General features: G+C 39.9%; 1 protein-coding gene across 8 annotated transcripts in view; it reads left to right on the top strand.

Annotated features, from left to right (window-relative positions):
• The window catches only part of KANSL1L (KAT8 regulatory NSL complex subunit 1 like), a 57,334-nt gene that overhangs the window by 19,742 nt on the left and 10,267 nt on the right, over positions 1 to 27,325 (top strand). For 5 of the 8 annotated variants that reach the window (XR_794068.3, XM_010713317.3, XM_019616921.2 and 2 more), the window contains exons 4-9: positions 2,474 to 2,671; positions 5,312 to 5,430; positions 10,530 to 10,731; positions 20,947 to 21,106; positions 24,562 to 24,672; positions 25,048 to 25,185. Coding sequence is in view for 7 of the 8 variants with exons in the window: in XM_010713317.3 (XP_010711619.1) it covers positions 2,474 to 2,671; positions 5,312 to 5,430; positions 10,530 to 10,731; positions 20,947 to 21,106; positions 24,562 to 24,672; positions 25,048 to 25,185 (928 nt within the window). In the remaining variant the exon portion in view is untranslated. The remainder of the gene's footprint in view (positions 1 to 2,473; positions 2,672 to 5,311; positions 5,431 to 10,529; positions 10,732 to 20,946; positions 21,107 to 24,561; positions 24,673 to 25,047; positions 25,186 to 27,325) is intronic. The other 3 variants (XM_010713320.3, XM_010713318.3, XM_010713321.3) reach the window with 2 other exon arrangements.

Here is a 27,325-nt window from a genome sequence, read left to right on the forward strand (position 1 = left end):
TAGTAGCATTCCTTTTTGCAAACTTCATGCCCCTTTTACCAGCTGTGGTGTTAGGTATTTGGCATTGTGTCCCATACAGAAGGTAGACAAATACTCTTTGGCTCTGATTTTTTTTTTTTTTTTTGTCTACATGTTCATAGCATGCTAGTGCAGCAGTTATGGAAGGTCATGTGGACTGACAGAAGAGCTCTTTGTTTTGATTTAGTGGCTGCAGAGTAGTTACACAATATCATTAGAATTTGTATGCTGTTTAATAGTTTTAAAGTGTTTTCTTTGTGTTTTGAGTGGGAAAAGATGTGATTCATAGCCAGTGAACAATAACTCAAGCAAAGCATCACTCCTCTAACAGCAGAACACAATAGGAAGGGAGATAGTTAACTTACCAGGTTTCCTGGCCACTTCTGTTGTGTCTGCTGCATCCTTGTGCACATAGAAGTAGAGGCTCTGGAGCTCTGAGTCCATCCATTTAAAAAATCTACCAAATAAAACAATAATATTTAGTTGGGAGTAGGGGAAGTTGGTTGCCAAAACCTACAGGTTGTGACCAGTTTTAGAATTCCTTTATAGCCATTGTTAAGACTCCTAATCCTTTCCTGTTCCTCATTTATCTTTTCTTACATACCTATTTCTGTCTGCTCCTTTTCATACTGTTTTTCAACTTACTCCTTACTCTTCTGCTTTCTTCTTTCCATGCTTGTCACTGGGATTTTGCAGCTTAAAAAAAATAAAATTCCAGTGGAAATAGCTGTGGGGGGTTCTCTCTTTGAGTTTCCTGTGTGCTTCCTCTCATATCAGAGTTTGTGTTTCAGACTGCTGTGGGTTATTTTTTTCCCTCTTTCCATGATGACCTGTGATTTATTGTTTGTTTATTTATTTTGCTGTCTTTTGTTCTAAAGCTGTCGGGCTACTTTGTGCTGTGGCACATTAAAACTGAGGCTATCCTTGAAATTCCTTGAGCATAACTGCTGTGGTCTGCAGATTATAGTATGATACTGTCTGGATTTGTTTCCATCTGCCAGAAATTGAAAAGCACAGATGGTGGGCTACTGCCTAACAGTGAATGTGGAAAATCTCATGTTGACCTGACGGAAATCCAGAATCTCCATGGATGTTTTGAGCTTGGATACAAGTTTTTAAGCACCTGGATTTGCTTTTAGAGTATGTTTAGTGTCAGCTTTGAATTGAAAGAGGAATAAGTTAGAGATGCAAGGAAAGCAGGTCTATTTTACATTTTCTCCTAGTCTCTTCCTTGAAGCCTCTTTCAAAGTTGCTGTTGTGATTTGGGGCAAGTTGTTGCTGAGGTAGGAGTGCAAGGTGTGAGTAAAACTGCAGGATCCTTAATGTTCAACAAGCACGTCCCAAGTGAAGTCTGTCCGTCTAAAAGAAATGGTGTGTTCATGTAATGATGGTCTTCTCCTGCTTTTTGGTGGAATGGTCTCACCAGAAAGACAAATTGGAAGCAGAATAATTGAGGGAGCCCATTCTTTCAGTATCTGGTTGATATTTGAGTAACAGTGAGTTCTTTCCCATTCTCTTTGGGTAATGCCTGCAGAGCCTTAAAAGCTATTTCTACGAAATGAAATTATTTCTGAAGACAGTAACAAATTAGGGGGCTGCCAGAGGAACTGTTGTTGGCTGTTTCAAAGTTCTTTTTGCTTATTGTTAAGTTTTTAAGTTTGTTGAAACAAACCAACAGAGATGTTACCTGGGAACGTATCTGACACTTGTAATTTCCTTATCTGTCATGTGAAAAGCACAGTGGCAGTATTCTTTTCTCAGTTTAGTTTCTGAAATTTTTGGTTCCCTACCAAATAAAGTTGCAGCTGTCTTACTGGGCACTGCACTCTGGATAAGTTGTGTCTCCCATTGGATTTGTGCAGATTGCCTGGAAAAGTGATGAGATTGCCGGAACATTTAGGATCATTGCCTCTGTAATTCCAAAGCTCTAAAAATGCTCACCTTAAAAATCAATTATTAAAGTATGAAAGGCTTTTGTTTTGATTTGTATACTTCTCTTGAAACCTTAATGTTTGTTTAGAGCATGGATAAGAATAAGAAAAATAGAACACTTTAAAATGCTTGAGAGAAATGTATTGGATGCAAAAAGTATAATCAACTTCAAAGAGTGGTTGTTTTTGCAGAAAAACCTCTTCTTAAATCAGCAGGCAAAGAGCATGTAGTTCTAATAAGTATGAATTTCTGATTTGAATTTTGGCACAGATGTTTAAGCAGTGGTATAACACTGTAGTGTGGTTGCTGTTACAGGGAGTAGCATGAATGATGCAGTTTTTCATTAATAAAAATACTGACTCTTTCTGTATTTGAGCTGTTGAGTGTATCAAAAACCTAGTCAAAGTGCTCCAGAGTTGCTGGGAGGATTTAAGGGGGAGGTGCCAGGTTCAGACACCCCTTAAACATGGTTTAGGAGGGTTAATTCGTTGTCAACCAACTGTGTTCAATTGCTGTTGTCTAGGGGATGGTGATCTTAGAAGAATTCCCATTTCCAAAAGACATTTTGAAGAAGCAAATACAGTTGACAGACCAAGAAGCTTTATTAAACGCCACAGGGAATTCGCAAGCTGCCATTGAGAGACAGGATTCTTTGCCGGAGCATGACTTTGAAATGTCACCCAGCAGTCCTACCCTGCTTTTACGAAACATAGAAAAACAGGTAAAGTAAAATGAGAACTGAACACTCAATGGAGCTGATTGATTGACTTCAGAAACAGGGCAGGTTCCATGGTGATGCTTCTGAACAAGAAGCTATTTTGCACTCCTGGAGTGGGTGCTGTTGAATTCAAGAGTTTAAATAAATACATTGTACACCAAGTTTACAAATTAATCTGTTATTCCTGATGTGTCTGTGTTACAACTTTGTTTCCATCAAAGCGGCCACGTAACCACTTCTAATGGCTATCCCCAAACCTGCCTCTTCATTATGTTTAGGTTTAGGGTAGGGTTGCCACAGATTGTTTCAGGAAATACTTCTGTGAGATGAAAGACTGCAGCTGAGGATGGAGGTATGTAGAAAAGCTCCAACTGGATGTCATTGTTGGTCTGGCTTTTCGAGTGTCATAGCAATCCAGTGAGGAGCTGAGGAATTGCAGGTACACCTACAGGCAGAGTGTAGGTGTAGAGAGGAGTTTCGGTTCATGCTATTCAAAACAGTCATTTCCAAGGTTAATTCCAGGAAATGCAATGTAGACTCCAGCAAGGTTTCATATTGCTAGAGGGTAAACAAGGAATACAGCAGGGTCACATTGCAAGGAGATACAGGAACGTTGTTTCCTGAATGAATTTCTGCAGTTAGTGTAAGGCAAACCTAACAAAAGTGGTGTGGTGTATTAATATGTTGCTTTGCCACAGTAAATTCATGTTGTTTAAATGGAGTAAGAGTGGCTTTAGTTACCATTCCTGTTCCTGAATCTCTGTGCCAATTTTTCTTATTTGATAGTCATACTTTCCTGTTCTTAAAGTGCTTCCCCTGTTTGATGGATTTTAGCCACAACAGACAGGAGTGAGGAAGCAATGAAACAGGAAATTTACATGCACAGTGCTGGCAATTGCACAAGGTAAACCAAGAGCATTTTTAGAATGTGGTGAATGTCCCCTCATAAGTAACTACCTGGAGAATTAAACACACTTTTCTTCTAGTAAAACATTTGACTAATTAAGTACTAGCAGTGTGTTTACTGGTACCCAAGTAGTTACAGAGGTCCAAGAAATGTGATGATCTGAAAATGACTTGCAGGTGTTCTTCTTACAGTGCATCTCTGGGTTCACACCAGATTTCTTCCTTTCATACCACACTAAGCTTTGGGATTTGATCTGCTGGGGTTTTTGATGATTAGTTCTGTAAGTTAACCTGGGCCCTAAGGTCTGAGTTTCTTCATGTTGAGAAGAGCCATGCTGTAGGCTGAAGTATTTCTACACACATTCCCACAGAATTCTTCAGTCTGTTTTTAAAAAAGGTAAAATACAAAATGACTGAGCCTTTCCTTTTTTTTTTAAGACTGTTTTTGAGTTCTCTATGTAGCTGTGCAACATCTTAAAAACATGTAATTTTTTCCTTGCAGTTTGGATGTCTGCCATTGTGGTGGTGCTTTTCCATTCAGTAGAGTCTTTGCTTCATACAGATCGAATGCTTGTTGAGATTTTTAAATCAATCTGATAAATATGTTACTCACATCTTGTTTGCTTTGTCTAGATCTTTTATGACCGAATTGCTATTTCTGTGCTTTAAAATCTGTCCCTGAATATTTTATTCTGTCCTACAATTTTTACCCGATGACCGGAATGCATCACTTAAACATTAACAGAAAAGGCATGACTTGTAATTAACTGGAAAATAATTTTTTCAGCCTCTTCCTGTATGAACGATAGTGCCTAGAAATGCAAGCAGAAGTTACTGGGTAGCCTCTGGCCATTCTTGTTTTGAGCAGTCAGTTCTGACTGATCAGCGTACAGAGTGATTTAAAAAGTTTAAGAAGCATGTATGCCATTTCAGATCCATTGCGTTTGTGTCAGTATACAGCAGTTTCCTCTAAGCAAGCTGCAGGCTGCATTTATTGTCAGGATAACCATTAAGGTCTGACATTTAAAACAAAGCCATTGTGAAACGTTATCTGGAGTCAATCCACAACTCAGTGCTTTGTTGGGAGCAGCTCTTGGTCTTACCAAATAACCTGCCTTTCTTCTGGGGCAATTTTAGAAGGCAGTGGTTTTGAGGTTGTTAGAAGATTTTAGTCATTCTGTCTGTAGCTACAATAGTCTTCCTGTAAAATTTGAGAATAAAATAAAAATGGTGGCTTTGTGGGATTTTTCTTTGTTTTTGTTGTTGTTTTTACTGCCGTGAGCAATGAAGAGTATTCTCTTAACAAGAGCGCATACTTTTGAGTGAACAAAATGTGCCATAAGTAGACAGCAGACTTTTTTTTTTCCTGTTGAAATGCTTTTTGAGCTGCAGCTGTTGTAACATCAGCTGTAAAATGTTCTGGTTTCTTCTGCTGTTCTAACACTCTTTGGCTGCAACACTGAAATCACATATCTATTCGGTGTATTATTTATTCATTGTCCTTGGCAGGTAGTTCAGGGGTGTTTTTGTTTGTTTGTTTGTTTATTTGTTTTTATAGCTGAGCATAATGTGGAAGAAAATAAACATGCAGCTCTTTGGTTATTCACAAGAAGAAACTAAATATGATCCTTCCATGATGTATGAGATTGGAATCTTAAGTGGGGAAACAACAGAAGCCCAGGAGCTGTTGAGTATGGATAGAAGTCTGACTACCTTCTGCGTTTTTATTTTTTCCAGAGTGCACAACTGAGTGAAATCATCAGTAGCCTCATTGCTCCGCTCAACCTGTCTCCAGCTTCTTCTCTCTCATCCAAAACTTGCAGGCACAGACAGCTGGTCAATGGCATCTCCTTCAGGTAGGTGACAGTATGGTGTTATTTTCTTTGGGAGTAACTATTGGAAAAGTTACATAAATTCAAGAAATAATCCTTATGGTATTAGGTTAGAAAGAAAGAACTGCTCTTTGTAAACTTCAAGAGTGACAAAGTTGAGCTTGGAAAGTTGTAGTGTATTTTTGTTTTCTTAAAGACATTATAAAATAATACTATCACCGTAATTGCACTCAAGCAAGTCCTGGGATGAAGAATGTATCTGTGCAGTAGTGAAAGGAGTCATTAAATTGAACACTATTTTTACATATTTTAGACTTAGTGTATTCTGTCATCATGAGTTCAACTTAATTACTAGGAAGCTGACAAACTAGATTTCACTGGATTAGTAGAACACACGGCCATTGCAACTTGTACCTCAACATGGGTCAGGGTCTGTTTATTTCTAATAGCTTCATCAGTTTGCACATCTTCTGTTTGAGGCTAAATGAATCTTTGCCAGCTGATCTTTCATGGGCTTACTTTTCCTGGATGAAAGGATGTAGCAGCTTGAAATTAACACCGTAGGCAAACGTTTCTTAGTACTATGCCATAAGTTTTAGTAACTTTATCCTGTGTTTGTTCATTTTAAAATACCCTACAGGTACTTTTCAGTATTAATCTCAAAACACTATTAAGATTATTATTTACAGTCCTATCTTACGAAAGACCTAGGTACATAGAATATTTCTCTTGGTAAGGTGATTGGAGGGAGGAGGGCATAGCGGAGTTATTCACAGGTCTTGATTAAGATCAAGTGACTGAAGAAGCTGTTCACTATTAGGGCCAGGGGCTTTATGGCAGTGTCTGCAGCAGAATGTAATTCCCTGGCTCCCAGTTCCGTGTAGGGCTGGCCACACCGTCTGTTTTTCAGCAGCTTTGCTGAAGAAGCTGTAGCTTCCCACGAGGAGATTATAATGAGCAGCTTGGATGGGCAGCTTCTTTAACTGCCGTCTGTTGCCAAAGCGACTGTGTGACTGTGCCCTAAATTTGAGGATGAAGAGGTCCTGTCATGTGGCATTTGTGTTCCTGATCTAGTGGTTGTTTACAACTAATGCAGGGAAAAATCAGAATACTCCACTGAGTTCTGGAATAAAAGCTTTGCTGATGGGTATGTGGAAGAAGAGAAGAATTAAGACCATTAGAAATGAGTCTGTGACTTCCTTGTGCAACAGACGAGGAAGGCGTCCTGGTTTTAAGTGTTTTTATATGTGAATGAAGTTTACTTCCTAATGATGCAACTTCAAGCCACTTTTCTTCTGCATTCTACTTTCCATCAGACATTTATCAGGAACTGTCCAAAATCAGCCCTCTTTCCCTTTAATGAGCAGCACAGTTTCTGGAGCAGCTCAGGGAGTGCACTCTCTAAGGCTGGTCATTTTCTACCCATGCTCTGTAACAACCTAAGGAAGACATGTGGGAAGACATGGAGGATTTTCTCAGTGCTGTAGCTCAGAACCGGAGGCGGTAAGTTAGCTGCTGGAAGGGAATCATAGAATGATCATTGTAGAATGATAGAACGACTTGAATTGGAAGGGGGCTTCAAATATCATCCAAGCAGGGCTGCCAGCCTCCAGCTAGATTCAGTAGTGGACCTGGTTGCTCAGGGCCATCCAACCTGGCCTTCAACACCTCTGGGAGCACAACATCCGCATCCTCTCTGGGCAGCCTGTGCTAGCACCTCATCACTCTCGCAGTGAAAAACTTCCTCTAATCTAAATCTTCCCTCCTTTAGTGTAAAGCTGTTTCTCCTTGTCCTATTGCTACCTACTGTGTAAAAAGTTGTTTTCCCTTTAAATACTGGAAGGTCATAATGAGATCTCTCCACAGCCTTCTCTTCTCCGATTGAACAAGCTTAGTCCCTTCAGCTTGTCCTCATAACAGAGGTGCTCCAACCCTCTGATCATTTTCATGGCCTTCCTCTGGACCCTCTCTGATAGCTCCACATTCCTCCTGTGCTGGGGGCCTCAGACCTGAATGCAGTACTCCAGATGGGCTCACAAGGGCAGAGAGGGGCAATCCCCTCCCTCACCCTTCTGCCATCCTTCTTCTGATGCAGCCCATGATACCACTGGCCTTCCAGGCTGCAAACACACACTGCTAGCTCATTTTAAGTCTTTCATCTAGCAGGACACCTAAGTTCTTCTCAGCAGGGCTACTCTCAGAGGCTTGTGACTTTTCTACGTGTTATCTTGAAAATCAGTTGAATTATTTTAATTTTTCACTTCTTGTGAAATGTTTTTAAACCTGTAAATAAATGCATCTCATTAAAAGTAGCAATTAAGCACAACATAGAGTAGTTGTCCTAAGAATCCCACAAGGAAATTCACTGACTCCTACTTGTGGTTTTGAATGTGCTTCATTTCGTTTTGTATTTTATCGGTGTCCTTGTTTAGTGTGCAGTTAAATCAAGCAGTTACATACTAAAGTTAACTTCATTTCTTGGCTAATTTTCCACTTACTTTTTCCAGAGCACTGTCTGACTTTATTGCGTATTTTAGAAAGTAGAAATCAAAATCAACTTGAAAGTAAGGTGATTTTTAGGATTTTGAAGGTGGAAAAAGAAGGGATGGTATTGCTATTTTAACTGTTATTTTTACTTCAGTACATTTTTGAATTTTGTTGTAGGCTCTTGATGCAAAAGATGTAGTCCATGTTTAAAGTAAGTCTACATGTGAGGTGCTTTGAGGTTGATAATGATGGAGGTTGCAGTATGGCTGGTTACTTGGGAGTTCCCAGTGGAATTGGTGGTACACGTACAGTTCCTGGTTGATTAAATGTGGGTAAAGTTGAATTGCCATTTGTCAAGTTATGATTTTGTTAGTGGCTTCCCTTTTTTTTAATTGTAGCCTTTCTTTGCTCTATTGAATCTGGATCCAAAGATCAGCCAGATGAAGGTAAATCTTCATAGAAGCAGCTCCTTAATAGAATTACTTCCTTATCAAGAGAAGGGTGTAGAAAAAAAATCTTTAGTCCAGAAGAAATGGAGCCTGTCCCGTGGCTTCCAGTGCATGTGTGCATTCTGTAAGGTCTCTGTTCTGCAGCTGGTCTGCAGTGCAAGACAGGCCAACCTAGAAGCTTTGAAAGGAGCAAATACAGAAATTTTACATCCACCTCTGCTCTTCTGTATAATCCTGTTTTGAAAAGCATACTACATGAAGATCTAAATACATGGATAACTTCAGCCTTGACTTGGAAGCCTGTTTACATGAGTGGCAGGAAAAAGGTATTGCTGTGTACTGCAGCTCCAAACCACAGAACTGAGAACTCTGCTTCATCTGAAAAAGAAGCTGAGCATTCCTGGAAGGCACAGGAGGGTAAATAGGGCAGCTGGAAAAGGTTGCAGAGAGATTATCAGTGACCTACCTAGCACACCAGAACAAAGGCAGCAATTGCAGAAATTGAGACTGAGGAGCTTTTTGTGCTACTACTCTTTTCCAAATTGTTTTTCACATAAGAGGGTGATAGTGGAAGTCCAGAAATTGGTCTTGGCACTCTCTGATGTCAGGGCAGATAAGAATGGAAAATAAGTTTTTAAGCATTCAGAGAAGGTACTTTAATGGAACTTCGCATGATCCTGTAATATTGTATTTCTTCCTCAAGCTGTAAAGTTCAGCATGTGCATTAAGAATGTCATGCTTCAATGCTTTGAGCTCTGTCTTGGCACTTACTAGTGTTCCTCTATATACATACCATTCTTCTTTTAATTAGCACATTTTTCATTGAGTATGTATCGCTTGTTGGGGGGTTTGATGTGTCAAAAGAATAGCTCAGATTCACGCCAATAAAACATCGTTGCCACAACAGCGCAGCATGGGATTGTGTTTAATCAAGCTTTCATAATGAGCACTTCTATTTAATAAAAATGTATCATTAGTAGATAGCTACTTCTCAAAAAGATTGATAAACGGCCCTGTAATAAATTCATTTTCATGTTTTACTGCATGTTGTAAATTTTCTAATAACGCTGTATCCTACCAGTTTAAGTTCATGAAAGAGAATAACCATTCACGCAGAGAAAACAATTGTTCCTGCAGTAAGATGGCCTGTTATGACCCAAGGCTGAGATATCTCATGTGCTTGCACTTCTTGGGCAGTTCAAAGTTGCAGTCAAGGTCTTCAGTATTGCAAAACTAAATGCACACTTGAGTGATTTTTGCAGGACGCCTTTATCTTTATAGGCAGATGTTGCTGCCTGGGATACCTGGGAAAACAAAGTACATTTGATGGCATTGTATTGGTTGAAAGGAGCAGAATTCCTGATTTTGCTACAGATGTTTTGCAGTGGTTTGCAGCCCTGTAAGGAGTCAACAGTGGTTTGTAAAGGCTTACTGAAGTTTCAGTTCATGAGCAAAAAATAAGACAATATCCAAGTATTTAGGCAAGATTCTAGGTCTCCATGTATCACAGAATCACAGAATCACAGAATCACAGAATTGTAGGGGTTGGAAGGGACCTCTAGAGATCATCGAGACCAACCCCCCTGCCAAAGCAGGTTCCCTACACCAGGTCACACAGGTAGGCGTCCAGGCGAGACTTGAATATCTCCAGAGAAGGAGACTCCACAACCTCCCTGGGCAGCCTGTTCCAGTGCTCCGTCACCTCACCGTGAAGAAGTTCTTACGCACATTCGTGCGAAACTTCCTGTGCTGCAGCTTATGTCCGTTTCCCTTCGTCCTGTCTCCACGTACCACTGAAAAGAGACTGGCCTCACCACTATGGCCGCCACACAATGTATTAGCACAACTGTGTAGAATGTAGGTTTGTAGAGAAATAATAGTTGTAACTTGACGTTCATAGATATTAGAAGCAATGGGGAGAGCTCTTGAATTTGGAAAAAACAAGAAATGTTAGAAAAGTTAGCAAAAACATGAAAATCTCTTTTTGTGATAAAACACAGACTTAATCAAAGAGCAAACAAAACACACAGGTGCTTTCCTGAAGCAGTATGCTGGAATACTTCAGTGTGTATAACGTTCTCTTAGAATTAGATGGCTAATGCTAATCAGAGGTTGAAATCTTGGCCGGTGCACATGGAGCATATTTAACTTTTTGTATTAACTCTCTCATTAATTATGAAACTGCAGGGCTTCAGACAACAGAGAAGTATCCTCTTCAAGCAGCTGGTTGCTTGATCATCAGCACATCAAGAAAAGAAGAAGAGACAGGACAAGACTAAGATCTTTTTCTGTGACTAATGTCAGCACATCTGCCCGAACGAGGCCACTTCACAGTTTCCAGAAGAGAAAACTCTACAGAATGCACGGTGCCTGTGACTGGAATCAGCAGGTAGGCCTTTGCCTCTCTCTCTTCAGGAGTCAAAAGCAGAGTCCAGCTGCTGGAGTCTGCACATGTCTGTCTGGTGTGTCAGAAGAATGGTGCACGCTGTGTTGCTTATGTGTTACTTTCAGGGAGTGTAGAGGAGTGCCAGCAGGAGCTCAGAGTTAATGAGTTGAACGTAAAAATCAAAGATTGCTCAGAATCCTGCTTTTCAAATGAATTTATTGCTTGGCTATCTTTAAAATGTAGTCAGAGGACAACTCAAGATTTTCTTTGGGAGGCTTGACTGCTGAGGAAGCAGATTTCAGTGTAAATCAGCTGCCTGCTTGTTATCAGAATATTTGCTCTAACTACAGGAAAGTTTACACAGCTGGTGGCACATTATTTTCTAGGAAATTAAGCTGCAATATCTTAATCTTGTTTCCGTTTTTTGCCGTTCCTGATTAGATACATTACTTCTTCCATGGTGTTTCATGAGTGCTTTAAAACTCTTACAAATTTTCTGCATTACAAAGGAATTCATCTTTTAAAATGGGGGAAAAAACACTGTTATGCAAGACAAGGCGTATCTGTTCACATCTCGTACTAATAACATATTGCTGTTAGTAGCATATAATGAATTTATTTAGCTGTAATGGTTAAAGCAGCAATTTGGGACCAGAGACAGGATAAATTCTTTAAAGCAATGTTAATCCAAAGTGATTTTAATTTCTTCATGCTTCATCTTTTAGAAGCAGTGCTACACTGACAGCAGTCGCTGTCTTCTCTGCTAACTGTCTAGAAAATACTAAGTGTACCAGTGGTCTGGGGATGAAGTTTCCCCTGCAAGGATGTTATCTGAGTGTGCTGATTCAGCACCTTCTGCAGCAGAAGCTTGTGAACAGAAACTTCATTTCTGGAGACCAGCAGTGGGAATACAAAGCAGAGTTACACCTTTATCTTCAGCCAGCTGTAAAGCTGAGCAGCTCTGGGTCATCAGTATTTTACACAGACTGTAGGACTGAAGGGACATGTTTTTAAGTAATCGGTGATCGGTTGGATCTGCAGTAATTCTGTGTGTACTCCTCGTTTTTTACATTTCTGGTGCTGGGTTTCCATACATTAAACCACCTCCAGTGTCTCTGTACTGAAGATACAGAGATGTCCAAAGATGTCTCTCTTTGGCAGTAAAAATTCCTGTAGGGAACGCTGCATCAGAGAGGCCTTCCAGAGCTTAATGAACAGAAGATCTTGCAGCTTTCCATTTAACAATGACCGCTTTCACTCTCCCTCCAAAAAAATGAGCATTCCCATATTTACAGAGAAGCCTTTAGCATTAGTTAGATGGAAGCCAGATTTGATGCCACGTTAAAAGAATTTCAGTCTAAAATTCTGGAATTCAGGACATAACTGAAGTTTTAATATTCCTTCTGCAGTGATGGGATCCAAAATCTCATTGGTTTGGAATCTCTAGGCTGCTTTCCAAATACCTAGGGCTCGGTTTTACAGTTGATGAGCTTTAGTGATGGACCTCATAGATGGAAGGAGAGATCTGTTAGTTTGTACCTCTTGCCTGGTGATCTGCTTATTGACTCTGAATCTCATCATCTTCAGGGTGTTTGAAGGCCAAGCAGCTCAGATGCTGCCAATAGATACTGGAAATATGTGCACTAAGATTGCAGTTCAAATGCACCTTCTTCAGCTTTACAATCAGAAGCCTGCCTCTAAGTGTTTGTGAAATCATTGCTAGCCATAGCCCAGCTTGTCATGGCTGCCTGTACATTTTGTATAATTTTTGCTTGCTGTGGCTCTCAGCACAGAAATCTGTGGTTATACTTTGCTTTCTACACGCAGAGTTTACCAAGGGGCTGTGTGGAGAACTGTGTCATTGTGCTACAGAGAGATTCTGCTCATGTTTCAGGAGACAATAGGTGGTGGCAGCAATCAAGCTGTCAGTTTCAGACTTCGTGCAAGTGCCAAACTCAATTAAAATTTTCAAAATTAAGGTAAAGCAGTTAACAAAGGCACATACAGTGTTGGTTGAAAACAGAATAACAGTGATCCTGCTGGGGAAGTGAGTGATAAAATTGGATTGGACGTTTCCACCATGTTCTGACAATCAAACCTAAGTGGTTATCAGGTCTTTCAATTAAGAGCCATCGAAAGAGTATTGTTTCATTGAAGAAATTTCATTCTGACAGGCTCTGTCACTTTCTTAGTGCTGCACTTGCTACACTTGGTTACCCAGCTGTTGATGAGATTGTTCAGCTTGAAATACAAGAATGCTGGATATCAACCTGGACTGAGTTGTAGATTAGACAGGGGGTAAGACTGCAAAATGGGGAACAGCCTCTGGGATTGATTTCCTTTCAAAATGCATTTATATCCCAAATAGCAATCCAACAAATTTCCTATGGCTCTTCATTGAAAAATGAGTTATTCCTTACAAACACAGAAAATAGCTGGATTTTTAACACAGTGTTACTGTGTTGCCTCTGGCAAGTTGTTCTCCCATATTTTCTCAAGTTTTAGGTATTTATATAGCTTGTGGTACCGTGGTGACTGCAGACACCCATTTCTTTAAGGACATTGGCTTGATAGCAGGCTGCAGCTAAGGAAGACTTGCTGCCATGTCCCTGCAGCAGCTGTGTGGTTAATAGAGACCAGCTTGCCAGTGTCTAAAGAGAAGGTGGAATCTTCTGAACATTGCAGCTCCTCAGCCAGCCTCAGCACTAGTGAGTGCCAAGCTGTGCTGGTGGGCAGTGCTGCACTGTGGAGGGATCTGAGCAAATGAGAACTAGAGAATTCTGGCTAGAAAAATCACAGCAAAATGCAGAGACTGCCCGTCTAGGAGATGTAAGAAATGTTGGCTTAACTTTGAGGAATTTGTTTTTGTCTGAACAGATGACTGACTATGTACTCTTTGTTTATCTGATGGCAATCACAGCATTGTCCTTCACATCTCTTCAGATTCTTTTGGGAAGTTCATTCTCCCCTGCAGCACCCAGCACACGTGTTAGGAAAAGGGAAGTATGAAGTTGAACTGCTGTCCCATCTGTTGGTTCACAAAGGTCACTGGGAAGAGAGCCATGTTTTTTCTCTATCTACTGCCGTGCTGCATACATTTACAATGCTGTCAAAAGTTTGTGTATTTAGTGACGTGGTATCTGCCCAGCGCCTGTTGAGAGATGCCCTGTATTGTCCTCTGCTTTGCTACGTTTCAACTCTGAAGAAGACACTCCTTCCCCTACTCCTATATTTTAGATAATGCTTACACAGAGTAGTATCTGAAAGAAAGCATAGAGCTTATGCAAGTACCGGTGCAAAAAGAGATGAATCCTTGCAATTGTCACTCTAGAAGACCAGACCAACGTGATAGCTAGACTGCAATGGGGATAAATAAAACAGGATGCAGGGTGTTTGGCTTATCTGCCACCATCCAGTATCCTCAGGAACATGAGACGTCCTTTGGGGACAAATCCGCTTGTCCACTAATTCAGAATGAGTGAACAAGATGATCTGTGAGTCATCTTTTGGCAGTGCTATCTGTTTTGTATCTGTCTTCCTTCATGATCTAAATATCTCAGTAAGAACGTAGGCCATTTCTTGATTGTGAGTCAGTGCACAAGCCACTCAAAATAATCCATGCACACAGTAAATCCTGGGATGCAGTTTGTTTCAGAGTGGACAGCGTGATTGTAGTGACACATTTCAGCAGCAAGAGTTCTGAATGAATGTTAAAAACATTTGTGTGGGGTAACACAAAGGAATAAACTGCAGCCACGTTGGAGGAGGAGGATGCGTGCTTGTGGACGGGGGCTGAAATCCTGAGATTGCTTCATGTGAAACACTGAGCTGCTGTTGAATCTTTTCCCAGTGGTTGCTGCTTTTATAATTTCTTTTCTACCCACGCCCACTGTGGATTCTCCAGTGTCAAATACCTGAGTGCTCCTGCAAATATTCTTCCTGCAGTGAGGACCTGGAATATCTTTGCCTCTAGCTTTGTTTTTTTTGCCCAAACTTGGAGGATTTAAATTTATCTTAGAGATCTCAAAAGTTCTGGTAAGTTTATTTAAAAGCAGCCAATAAGCATTATTGCTACTCAGACAGTCTCAGAGAGGTCTTCGCTTAGCTGACGTGCCGTGCTCTTTACTAGAGTGTATTTAATCTGTGTGGTTTGTTGCAGGGTTTCTTTCATAACAAGGAATGTGTTTTACCATTTCATTTGCTTCTCACATTTTACATTTTGCTTACATTTTGCTTCTCACATCCTAGCTAATGGCATTAGTTTCACTTAGTTTGGTTGAGAGTTGCTTTACCAAGAGATACCACTGGGACTAAATAGTGGCTTAATGCATTAAAACATTATACAGTAATAACTAAAGGTAAGAGTCAAAAGAGGAGTGAGATCTAAGGACTATAACATTTGGTCCTCTCTAGTTCTTTGCAGGGTTCTGGAGCACTGTGTATTCCCTTTGTATTCTATATTTCCACCTCCTGGAGGAAGATGTGGTTGTGTGAACTGAGGCACACACAGAGAAGACTGGAATGTAAATTTGCAGAGTTGCCAACACCCTGAAAGTCAGGAACTGAGGCGAGCATTTTAGCAACCCACTTCCATTTCCTCTGCCAGATTGTCCCATGTTGTTGTGCCTTGTTTATTTGCATTACAGGAGATGCAGGTGAATTCTGTGTGCCTGTTACCATAGAATATCCTGAGTTAGAAGGGACCCACAAGGATAGAGTCAAACTCCTGGCTCTGCATAGGACCACCCAAAATCCAAACTGTTGTGTCCCATTTCCATCTAGTACAGATAGAAGCAAAGTGACAATTGCTGGTTTCTCTAGCTCACTCAGTCTCTACATTTTAAAACAAAACCAAATGACACAAGAGGCTGTTTACAAATCCTGTGTAGAATAGTAACTATCAAGCATTTTATTCACTAGCCAGCTAGAAAGTTTGCCTTCAGTGAAGCAGCTATTTCTCCTTAGTTGCTGTGAAAGGAGTCCACTGGTTGTCATTCCTCTCATTGGTATCCCTAGATATTGGCTCTGCCACCTGCCTCTGCATAGCTCACTGGCATTGCTGGCTTCTCAAAGGCCATGAATACAAGGAATGTTGTTGTGGAGCCAAGTCTCTTGCAAAGAGGCTTCAAAAAGGGATGGACCCTGCTTCAGAGAAAGTGCTATACCTCTGAGGGTGTGTCAGCCTTCTGGTATGGGGGTACAATTCGTTGGTTATGGCTTACCAAGTTTGTAAATGAAATTGCTAGTTGATAAAATTACTATCTAATTCTGGAAGTTTATATATATATACACACACATATATGAAAAATAAATATACATATAAATATAGTAAATATAAATATAGTAAATGTAGTACTATAGTAAATATATATACTTTTTTTTATATATATATATGTGTGTGTGTGTATATATGTATGTATGTATAAAAGTAAAATTAGAAGTAAAAGAACCAATAAATACTGCCTGGAAAAAAAGTAGCATTCCTGTGCATTCAACTATTCTGAATGTGTGATAAGACTGTTGTCTGCTGGGGAGGAAGGAAGGAGGAACTCCTTTAGCTATTGCCAGTAAAACATAATCTGTCTCTGTCAGGTTTATGTTAAGCCAGTCTGAAAGTTCTCTTTTCCACCATGAAACACCTGACGTGTGCTTTTAACTTTTTAAGCAGTGCAGTTTTAGCTTGTTATGGTATTTCTATAGTGTTTTACTGATCACCTCTACTCCTAATGTTTAGACATCATTTTTACAAAACATATCATCATGGGTTAAAAAATCTTTTCCTTCTTTGGGTTTATTTCGTTGGTCAAAAATTAATCACTAACCTTGAATTTTCAATTGATTTGTTTCTTCAACAAAAGGTCTTTGTTTCAGGATCTTTAGGACAACATACATTTCCCACCAGAGCAGGTGAAAGTCCATCTCCCATTGGCTCACAACAGGATTGAAAGAACTAAACTAATTTATACTTCTGAGAGGTGGGTGGTCTGTAGGAATGGGGAAGATACCAATCCCTCTGTGACACTGATCAAAATCCTAATTTAAGACAAGCTGGACACTGAGTAGTTTGTGCTCTGTCTTTTATGAAAGTCAGTTTCCTTCAATTCTCTTCCTGGAAAAACAAACTTCTGCCTTGGGATGTGCTGCTGTATCCTTACTGACAACTTCAAAGGGACCACAGGCAGACTGATACGTTCACATCCTAGGGCAGCTTGCTATGCTGCACCTGACCTACGTGTAGATAGCAGGGAAACATGTGGGAAATGTCCTCTCCAGAAGCTTCGCCTGGCAGAGAGGTTCTGTAAGGCAGTACACACCTTCAGCACCGTCCTCTAGGCACCATTCCATGAAGGAGTGTCTGAGATGCTTTGCCCATCTTCTCCCTGCACTGCTGTGTGTTAGGTGTTCAAAGAGGTATCAGCCATCCACACAGAGGTTCTCTCGTGTCCTGCAGGTAAGCCTCTGCAATGTAGCTGGCTACTCATTTACTGAACAACAGGCTTTAATATTGACAAAGATGGCTCCTCTTGGACATGCTGGAAAGTTTTGAGTGTGTGTGTGTAGGGCGAATAAATCCTTTTTCCTTTCCTTTTTCAGGCTTATAAGAGTAATCAGAAGCAGACGTGACAGATATTCAGCAGAGTGTATTTGAGCTGACTTAATTAACTTGCTGGATTCATACGCATTGGTGTAATTGAACTGTGGCTCTCTGTTGTACTGTTACACTTCGGCTTGTTTCCAAAAATGGTAGGAGTTTCAGTAATGAGTAGCTGAAACCATGAAGTGAGTATTCACTTCAGAAGTCTTGACTAGGAGCACAGAACATTTTTCTCTTCAATTATGGCACTCTTTGTGGCTGCAGACCTTTTTCTCTCTGCAGAAAAGTGGTTGGCTGGTACGGTCCAGCTTTCTGAACCTTCTGCAGTGCTGGCACACGCCCATCATGCTTTGTCTAATGAATCAGTTTATCACAAGCAAGTGCAAAAATTGTTTTGAATATCGAAATAAATGGCTCACTGTATTTTCTATGAGTCAGTAAGACAGTACTAAGAAACAAAGCCAAGAAGATTAAAATTCATAATATTCTTTAAAAATCAGATTCTCTTGGTGACACTTTCCTTGTGAAGTTTAGAAGAGCTGCTATTTTAGTTTAATATTTAAAGACCACACTCTTCTGATTTTCTCTTAAGTACAGTCTATTTTCTTTTCCATAATGGAATTAACCTAATGTAATGTTATTCTTCATATCTACTTAAGCTCAGGAAGCATGAGGTTTTGTATTTCAGCAATGAAGAAAAATGGTTCAGTAGCTGTGTAAGGTATAGGATAGCAGGGGAAGAAATGATAAGAGTTCAGTAATACATTTTTTGCCTTCTGAAAGGTTGGCATTGTAGCCAGGCATGCCACAGAGGCCTCTCTTTGGAAAGCTGTATGCCTTGGTTTTTCTTAAAACTACTTTTCTTTGCTGCGTTGGGGTGCTGGTATTTATGGAGTGGTTTTGTTCAGTTGGCTTTTGGTGAGCTGCCGCCTTCTTGGTTTTGTTTTTTGGTGTGCTGCTGTCATAGTAAGTTGAGTTGCAGCCTCTGTTCAACACAGAACTGGAAGGGGAGAGAGGTTGGTTACCCAGCAGAGTTCTTGTTTTTTTTCTGTAGGGTTGAAGCACTTTCTTTGAGCAGCATGCTCTCGTTGCAGAATGAAGGGCTTCAGAATTTTTTTCTTCAAGAGCTGATTAAATCAACATTCCTGACAAACATCATCATTTCACTCATTCAGCATTTTCCAGTGGAAAACTACTGCATCAGAAATCTAAACCAGATCCAGTAACCGGGAACACAGACACTGCCAGGCTTGTTTTTAGTTGTTTTTTTTTCCAGTAACTTCAGAGGGATTTAAATAAAACTACTCTTGTTTCTGTTTAAGTCCTTCTGTTCTTTTGAACGATGAACTGACTTAATGAAAGATGGAATTATTGAGGTGTCAGTGCCGGAGCATTCAAGAAAATAATACACAAATCCAGGCAGAAGGTTTGTAACTCCCACCACAGACAAGATGAAGAAAAGAATGTGGCATTTACCAACATTGGCAATTTGATTTTATTACTGTTTGAAAATAGACTGTGATTGTGGAGGGTATTTGACCATTTGATGCATGTTTTTCAGCAGGCTTAGCTTTAAGCTATATTCTAAATGTGTTTGCAAATGAAGTGAATTCAGGCAGGAAAAAGTCAGTCAGGGCTAAGGGACTGTGTGTCAGTATGTGTTGCTCTTACCCATATATTTTTTAGGGAATTTTACTGATTGGTGTTTGGGGATTTCTTTTAAAACCAACGGCATGAACTCTACTATGAGTTCATTTCCAGAGAAAGAAATCAAGCAGAGTGAGTGCAGCAGCAGCTTAAAGTAGCGGACATTCAGGAAACCACTTCATTCCAGAAAAACAAAATCTGGTGAAAATGGGGTTTTATGCAGTTTTGAAAAGTAAAATATAGAAATTGCATGAAGGTAAAAGCTCTTTAGGCTTTAGCTTAATGGTCTGTATAATGGGAAACATTCAGCCCGCTTTAGCATTACCCCTCTAGTGTTTCCAAACATGTCCCTGTTCTGCCAACACTTCATGGGTGTTTAAAGTTTAACAGAAGAAGTCTCCCATATGTCTGACATAGGAAATAACACAACACTGATTTGAAGGAGTCCTGGGCTAGAAAAGAATTATTTCCAAATGAAGTTGAAACTAGTTCCATATAAACCCATGTACAGAGATCAGGGTGGCTTAGGGACTGTTAATGTTTTCTTTTGATAAAAATGTGAAATACAACAAGCAGCTCTCAGAACCACAGGGTCTCCTCTGCTCCACTGTCGTAACATGCAGCTTCTATGATTTTAATCTATCCTGCAGTACGAAGGTGAACATTTTAATATTTTCTGACTTAGCATGGGTTGCAAATACTGATGCCACATCACAGAAGTACAGATTACAGTTAATTAGAGAGAGAGTGTGGTAGATATAAACACTGCATCACTAGCAGTTGAGTGACACTGCTAGAATACAGCCTGGAGTCTCTCAGGCAGGAGGAAGCAGCTAGAGATGTCTTGGATTCAGGAAGCAGGATGACTAAAAATACAAGTAAAGTTTGTTTGATCGTCTTCCCTCTGATGCAGCTGCTGGCTGGTTTCCTCTTGTTCCATAAAAAGTCTTTAAGAAAATCAAGAAGACCACTGTGACATTCATTCTTACAGTTTATTAAGTTGAAATCCTTTTTCAGGAGACAATAGACGCGGCTGTTTGCACAGTATTAGGTTGAGAAGCTGATACCTCAGTGTTCCTGTTTCCTCTCTGCTCATTTGAGGTTTTGCAGCATTTGGCAAAGCAGCAAACCCTGGTTTTTTTTGTGCACAACAGCAATGGATGACCTTAAAAATGTCAGTACCTTTGGGGCTGCTACTCGTAGTACCTAGTAAGGCTGAAAGTGGCATCAGCAACACTACTTTCCTGCAGTAGCTTGTTCTGAAGCACGGGCTTGTTTTGACTACTGCTTAGCAGTACTATGTTCCACTCTTTCCTTCTGTCTCTAAGAGCTCAGTGTTTTGCCTGCATGCTGCTGCTTTGTCCTTCCCTGTTGTGTTTTGCCATTCTGTCTTGCCGCTTTGCACCTACCAGTTCCGTGCAATGCAATCCATCATTTTACTGTCTGTGCCTTAACAGGCCTTGCAAATAAGCAGCTACATTAATATTCACAGTTTGCTCCATGTAGTAGTTCTTTTATTACCTATTAATCAGTCAGTGCTTCCATCCCTTGTATTTATTGTTCTGTATGTTCTTTCATTTATGTTATAACAAGGTAAGGACTTTGTCCTCTTGCTCTGTGTAAATAGTATGCACAAAATATTTAATATTGTCTTGCTTTAAAATATATAAGCTCAAGCTATCTAGAGAAGTAGCTTTTTGGCCATGGGTTTATATAGGAATAATGACTGAAAGCTGCTACATTTTGCTCTGGAAACTCTGACAACTGGTTCCTGGCCTCTAATAAAAGGGTGTTTTTATATTCTTTGTATTGTGCACCATAGTAGAGTTAGTCATATGTAGATTATCTGACATTTGTGCATTTTCCCGTTCGCATGTCAAAGAGTGACTCTGAGGTTTTTTATTCTTCTGATCCAGCTGGAGGGAATTTAAGTGAGTAAAAGAGAAGTTAACCTTTGTTGCTGTGTTTCCATGCAGACTTCATCATTTAGAGATACCTCCTGTCCATACAGAACTCAGTTAGCATGTATGGTGCCAACCTCACTGAACAGTAGCGAGTACAGTCCAGAATCTAAAATGCTGGATTATGTGCAAGAGCTGGACTCTTCTTTCCATCCAGTCCTATCATTCCCTTCAGGTAAGTAATCCAAACTCCATGCCTCCACAGAGGGCTGGGTGCTTGTGAGAGCTGTGCAGTTTATGGACTAACTTTCCTTTGGAGTGAGTTTTTTTTTTTATAGTTCTTACAGAAAACTTCCTACTGGCAGAACACATGTGTTTAGGCTGAAGGAAAATCATAGTTTCATGCTGATATTTGAAAAACACATCTGAATTTTCCAGACCAGTAAGGCAATTGCAGCTAAGAAAGTGTGGTCTGGGAAAAATTTTGGGTTCTTTGTGGTGAGTTTCACAGTGCGTCCACTCCAAGTCATCGCCAGTCCCTTGAATGGTGCTATTCCCACACATCTTGGTTCTGTTGTTTTTGTGGGCAGCTTTCAACTCAGGCCCTTTGCACTAGGCTCAGAAAGTTTCTTTAGTTTTTGTGATTGCTTTAGTGATAACCAGCCTTTTGGTGGTTGCTAATGTTAATGATTTCTGACATCTGGTTCTTTAAATCTTCTTAAACAATAATGCAGATGTTGTCTCTGTCTCTTCTTTGCCCTGAAAGTGCAACTTGCACTTCCAAATTACCACATCAAGTGCTGTTATCTGCAGAAGGGATTCATACTATTGAATTTTTTCTTTCTTTGTGATTTTTTTTTTGCATTTTAGACAAAACCTTCTTTTTACTGAGCAGTATGGGAATCCTGCTGTAATGAGGGCTTCTTTGCCACTAAATAATCCCTACAGAGGAGAGCTGTCCCCACACGCTTCCTGGGTCACTTGGTGCCTGTTTGTCTAACTAATCAAGTTGTTTCCTTGCTCCAGCTTCTGAGCAAGGACTGCTGATCACAGCACATGTTTTGGGTGGCTTTTGTCAGTGTTTCTTTAAATATCTGTTCAGGGATAGTTGTATAAGGCTGTGCCCCTTGCCTTCATTCTTGCCTTAGTCTTAGGGGAGACTCGGAAGTTTGACAAGAATGCTGGAAATCTATCAGAAAAGAAAACCAACTCTAATCATCGTGAAAATGAAAGAAACTGAAAAGCTATTGATTGCCTTGTGGATACTGTAGGTCACTTTGCCAGAATGAAGGATGAAAAATGTTATTCTGATACTAATGGCATCTTTCTTTTGAGGAATATTTATCCTCTTTTTCCAGGAACCTTAGCCTTGCTAATAATAGATAAGACAGGATAAGAGCGCTGGACTACTGTGTGCTGCTTGGACACACTCCTTGCTTTTGAGGGAGCGTAGATTCCTGCTCTGGATCATGCTCTGTGCACTTTGCTGTCTTTTCCTTGTCAAGAGGACTGTTAGTTATTTGTCATTTTCTTTTATATGAACTAATTATTGTGAGTGTATGCTGGAAATTTTCCAGTTTGATCAGGCAGTATGATTCACTTTCGTGTCTTCTTTGCAGCTTCCTTAGTTAACCCTTTCCAGAAGGATAACTTCTCTTAAAATATGACTCATGGTATCCCTGCATCTTTTATCACTTTCTTCTGAATAAAAAAAGTTTGTCAACAAAGCAGAAAAAAAGGCTTTCTTTTTAATTTCCTCTGTGTGTTAGAAAATATTGTTGGTATTGTCGTATTCTGAAGTTCTGAGGATTAGATTTTTCAGTGTGTAACAATGGATTCAGTACAAGATTCAGATATTGTTCTTGTATCTATTTTTTTTATTTTTATTTTTTAATTTCAAAGGAGAATCATTATTTGCAGGTGAGGTAATAGTACTGTGCAATTGGACTTGCTTGCTTCAGGAAATATCATGATATCATGGATCCAAGTCTTAAGAGATTCCATATTACAAAGGGTCTTTAATGAAAAAGTGCAAGTGATTGCATCATACCTTGAGCATGAAAGTGATTTTCAAGCTTACACTTTCAAGGATGGAACTTTGTAGTTTTTATCTAAGACACTGGGCCTGGTGCTTTAGCACCTAGTTTGTGGCTAATCTGGAACAAATGCTGTTGCCATTCTGATTAAGGGACAGGAGCACATAATCTGAGACAGTGAGGTTGTCCTTCAGGAAGAAATCAAGAGAAGTGTGGTGGTTTTTTTCTCTCTTTACATGAATGTCATGACTAATAAACTTTTCAGACCTTCTTTACCTTTTACTCAGAGGTAGAAAAGGAAATGTGCCAAAAACCTTGAGGGGAAGACGACCTTTTGCAGGTCAGCTTTGATCTTGAGACTAAATACCTACTTAGATCAGTATCAAATTGAAATAATTTGTTCTTTTTAGTTAGCAAAATACACTGAAAGGTTCTGTCCTGGCAAGTCCTCAAGGCACATGAGGCTGTGGTCATATGTAAATAAAAATAATTTAATGCCCACCCTGTGGCCCCGTGCTCGGTCCTCTGAATGTAATAGTTGTCAAGCCTGCTTCTTATGTTGACATATTTCTTTCTACTTAATTTCTCTTTTTTCTTTTATTTCCAGAAAGGCTTTTCTTATAGTGACCTATTTTTCTTAAGCCTTCCTGTCTTAACAACAGTAGCTAAATTCCTTACCACTTGAGATGTTTTGCAGACTAATTCTTGGTTAGAACTCCCTCAGGAAATGAATTACATTTCCTGCTGTAGCCTTTGCCAGAGAGAGAAAGAAGGAATGTATCTTGAAATTACCTCTAAGCTCTCAGCAGTAGCAATTTTGAAAAGTGTTAATTACTTGTACACAAAAGGTTGAACCAAAAGCCTTGTAGATTATAGGGAAAGTGCCCTGTGTGCTCTTTATCGTGCTGGGCTTAGTGCAGAAGTTAGTCAAGAGGGGAGGACTGCAGTCTTTCTCTCATTTTTTCCTCCAGAGCTTGTTTTCATGAAGATCAATTCTGGAGTTGTGGCAGGTACAGACATAGCTTATTCCAGAGTAATACAACCTTGAATTTTCTACTTTGCCATTGAAGACTAAAGAAGTTAAGCTGTGAATCTACAGAGTGTCCACGGTGTGATTTGTTGAAGAGCATCAGTTAAGTTTAAGTCCTACCTTGATTTTTAATTGCCTTACTGGTCCTTAAAAGCTCATAGTGCAGAAGGGCTTGGAACCACTTAAGCATAATGCCTCTGTTGGCACAGGTGGCACTGCAGCTTCATAGCTAAAAATTGACTTGTTTCTACCACAGTATAACTCACTTTCTATAGCAGAAAGAAAGGTACCTTCACGTCTTACCTTTCAGCAATTACAGGAGATTATCTTAGAATCACAGAACGGTTCGTGTTGGAAGGGACCTTAAAGCCCATCCAGTTCCAAACCATCAGATGTTTACCTAGATTGTGTCCATATTGACAGTGCCAAGATACTGCAGATACTGTAGCGAGCAGTTCTCAGAGCTGTGCCATTTCATGAGTCACAGGACTCAAGACAACTGCACTGCTCATAGATGACACTATACAGTGTCATGTAAATTGATTCCTAGACTTCTAGTGATGACACATATTTCATAGGTTACCATCTAAACCTTGTTTTGTTTGGATTATTTATTTATTTTAGATATTCCTCTTCACATATACTTTGAAACATTATTAAGGAAGGATGACGTCAAGGGAGAACCTGTTGATGCCTCATATCCTGGAGTGGGGTTTAAAATAGCTCCAGAAAATGGTACGTAAGGCAAGATATTGTAATGTTTGCAAGATTGTTTTTCATTAGTTTGTCCCCAAAACGTTCAATTTGTAAATTTAGCAAAGGCAGTTATCAGAGAAGGTAACTGGCCAGGGATTTAGGTGGAAGAGGAATCTCTAGAACGCAGGTACTGCCGTTACGCTGAAGTGATCCCATCAGGAGGGCACCAGTACAAGTGCAGGGAATTTGGGCTATGAGTTCTCTGCAAACACAGGTGCCCCACTGCAGTGTTTTTAATGTTTGGATCCTTACCTGAAGTTTGCCTTTTCTGCTGTAAATAGTTCACCAGTGAGATTGCTTGGAATTGCAGCCATGGAGAATAAGTTCACTTGATATTTGCTTTTTCTGTTGTAGACTATAACCATCATAATGTTGCTCTTAAACGATGGAACAATAGCTGTTTATCTAATTCCAAATCTCAATCAGTGTCAGGAACATCTGAGCAGCTGTCGGAAGGAAGAAAGAAAAGACATCTAAGTGAGACAGCAGTGGGTAAGAGAAAAACTGTTGTTTAAGACAGTTCTATTTGTTCAAGTGTACGTAATGTATAAATGAGTTTGCCATTGGGCTTTTGTGAACAAATCCTAAGGTGTCTCCAAAAAGGGAACTACTGCAAAACTCTTCAGGAGTCAAGGAATGGACTTAAAATGCCTGGAAAAATAATGTGCTATTGTAAAGCACCATCATCCTTCTCCTTTTTTCTTCAGTGTGTATTGCAAAAGGAGGCAAGCTTCTGTATTTTATTTTTGGAATACTCTTTAAGGAAGCTACTTAGCAGTCCCACTGTGTATTTGTAATGCTGGGTGTCATTATTTTCATGATGAATTTTTTTATAGTAGCCTAGTGAAACAGACTGAATTGCAAAGTTATCTGTCAAATCACATGCCCAACCAAACATTTACTATTCCTGGCATCTTTGGTCAGCAGTGCTTCATTTCTTGTCTACTGTCATTTGTGGTTCTGGTTTCCTTCCAGGTTGTTAGGAGGACTTGTGGGTAACCAGTGCTTATAATTAGTGTTTTCACTCTTGTTACCTTTATATTTTAAGCCACTGAATCTCCACTTCAGCAACAGAATTAATTAAAGGTAAATTAATAGAAGCTGCCCTGAAATTTCTATAGAGCCACGTAGAGCAATGTGATCATATAGACAGGAAATTCAGCACGCCCGTGTAGATTTAAATAGCATCTTACTTCTCCAGGCTATTGGGATGTAAAATCTAACAAATTCTATTACAAATTCATTTATGTAAACTTTGGGAAAACTTTTGGCAAAATTCCTCCCAAAAGATACAAGGAAAAATGGTAAGTAGGAAGGCAAACTATATTAGTGTAAAATGTCCCCTAGGAAAGAACTAAAATGTATAAATCATCAGTTAACATGATGGGAAAACACACTTCTAGGAGGGATCTGGGTAAAGCTACAATCCAGGTAAAGGAACACAGGTGGGAGTGTGGGAACTGCCACAGAGATAATTTAACCAAAAATTGTATGATCTGCTTAAGAGCAAGAAGAAAGCCATGATGCTTATCACCCAGCCCCCAAAGGCAGGTGCTGACCCAGCGCTCCTTGTAACCATGCTGCTTCTCCCAGGAGCTGTCATGCACACTGAGAGCAACAGCTGGAGATACTGGGAGCACCAGAGAGAGAACCTCTTGATATAAACCTTTCGAAGTTACAGTTAGTCCTCTGCTAATAGTATTTGGCTACTCGAGATAACAGAAGAAAAAAACCTGTCTTTTATCATGAGGATCACAGTTTCCCCGTGCCAGAGAACTGCTTTGTGGTATAGTTGTGAGTAGCAGCAGCAGTTCCAGTTTATTAGTGCTAGGGGTGTAGTACTACATATTTATTCCTAATTTGGGCTCTGTCTAGGAGAAATTATCCATGGGGAAGGTCAGCCTGATGAACAAGGCCAAAAATAAAAGCTGTGTGCCAGGAAGCTGCAGTGCTGCCTGGGAGATGGGAGTTCGTGTCCTTGACCTGGCCTGTTGGGATGTAGGATCTGACTTAGCTTTTTTTTTTTCCAAGTTGGAATCTGCTGCTACTTTTTATTAGTTGTTAATTCGTTCTCATTTTTTTTCATTTGGGCATAGAAGGAAAGCAGAATGCTGGTGGTTATCGTCTGAATCCTCTTAAATGCTGCTTCCACTGAGATTAAATAAGAGTAAAGGGGAATTAGGATTTGTCTGGAGCAGTGGGCCAGTGCTAGAAGAAACCACACATGGAGATGGAGGAACTCATTATGTTTGTTAGCCTCGCTGCCAGTTTTGTTTCATTGTTTGCCCATTTATCCAGGAGGAATCTGTCAGCTAGGGATTGGTACATGAGAGAGATGAAGTGCTCTGAGGGGATACTGGGAAGCATTCTTCTAGGTCTGATTGGATTTGCTGTGTGTAGTCTAGGATGGTTTCTGTAATAAGAAGCAGGATTTGCCCATATGAAGTTGGTTCCAGCAGAAGAAATCCTTTGTAGGAGGAAAGGGACGAGTTTTGTGGAACGGCAATGACAGGATGAGTAACAAGTGTTTATTTAGGCAGCTTTTTTTTAGTATTCATTAAATCTCAAGTGGATCACTGTGGGCTTCTAGAAATGACTTTACTGTTACCGTATGGAAAAATATCCTTGGTCT

Source organism: Meleagris gallopavo, chromosome 7 (genome assembly GCF_000146605.3).
Source record: "Meleagris gallopavo isolate NT-WF06-2002-E0010 breed Aviagen turkey brand Nicholas breeding stock chromosome 7, Turkey_5.1, whole genome shotgun sequence".
NCBI classification, from domain to species: Eukaryota; Metazoa; Chordata; class Aves; order Galliformes; family Phasianidae; genus Meleagris; species Meleagris gallopavo.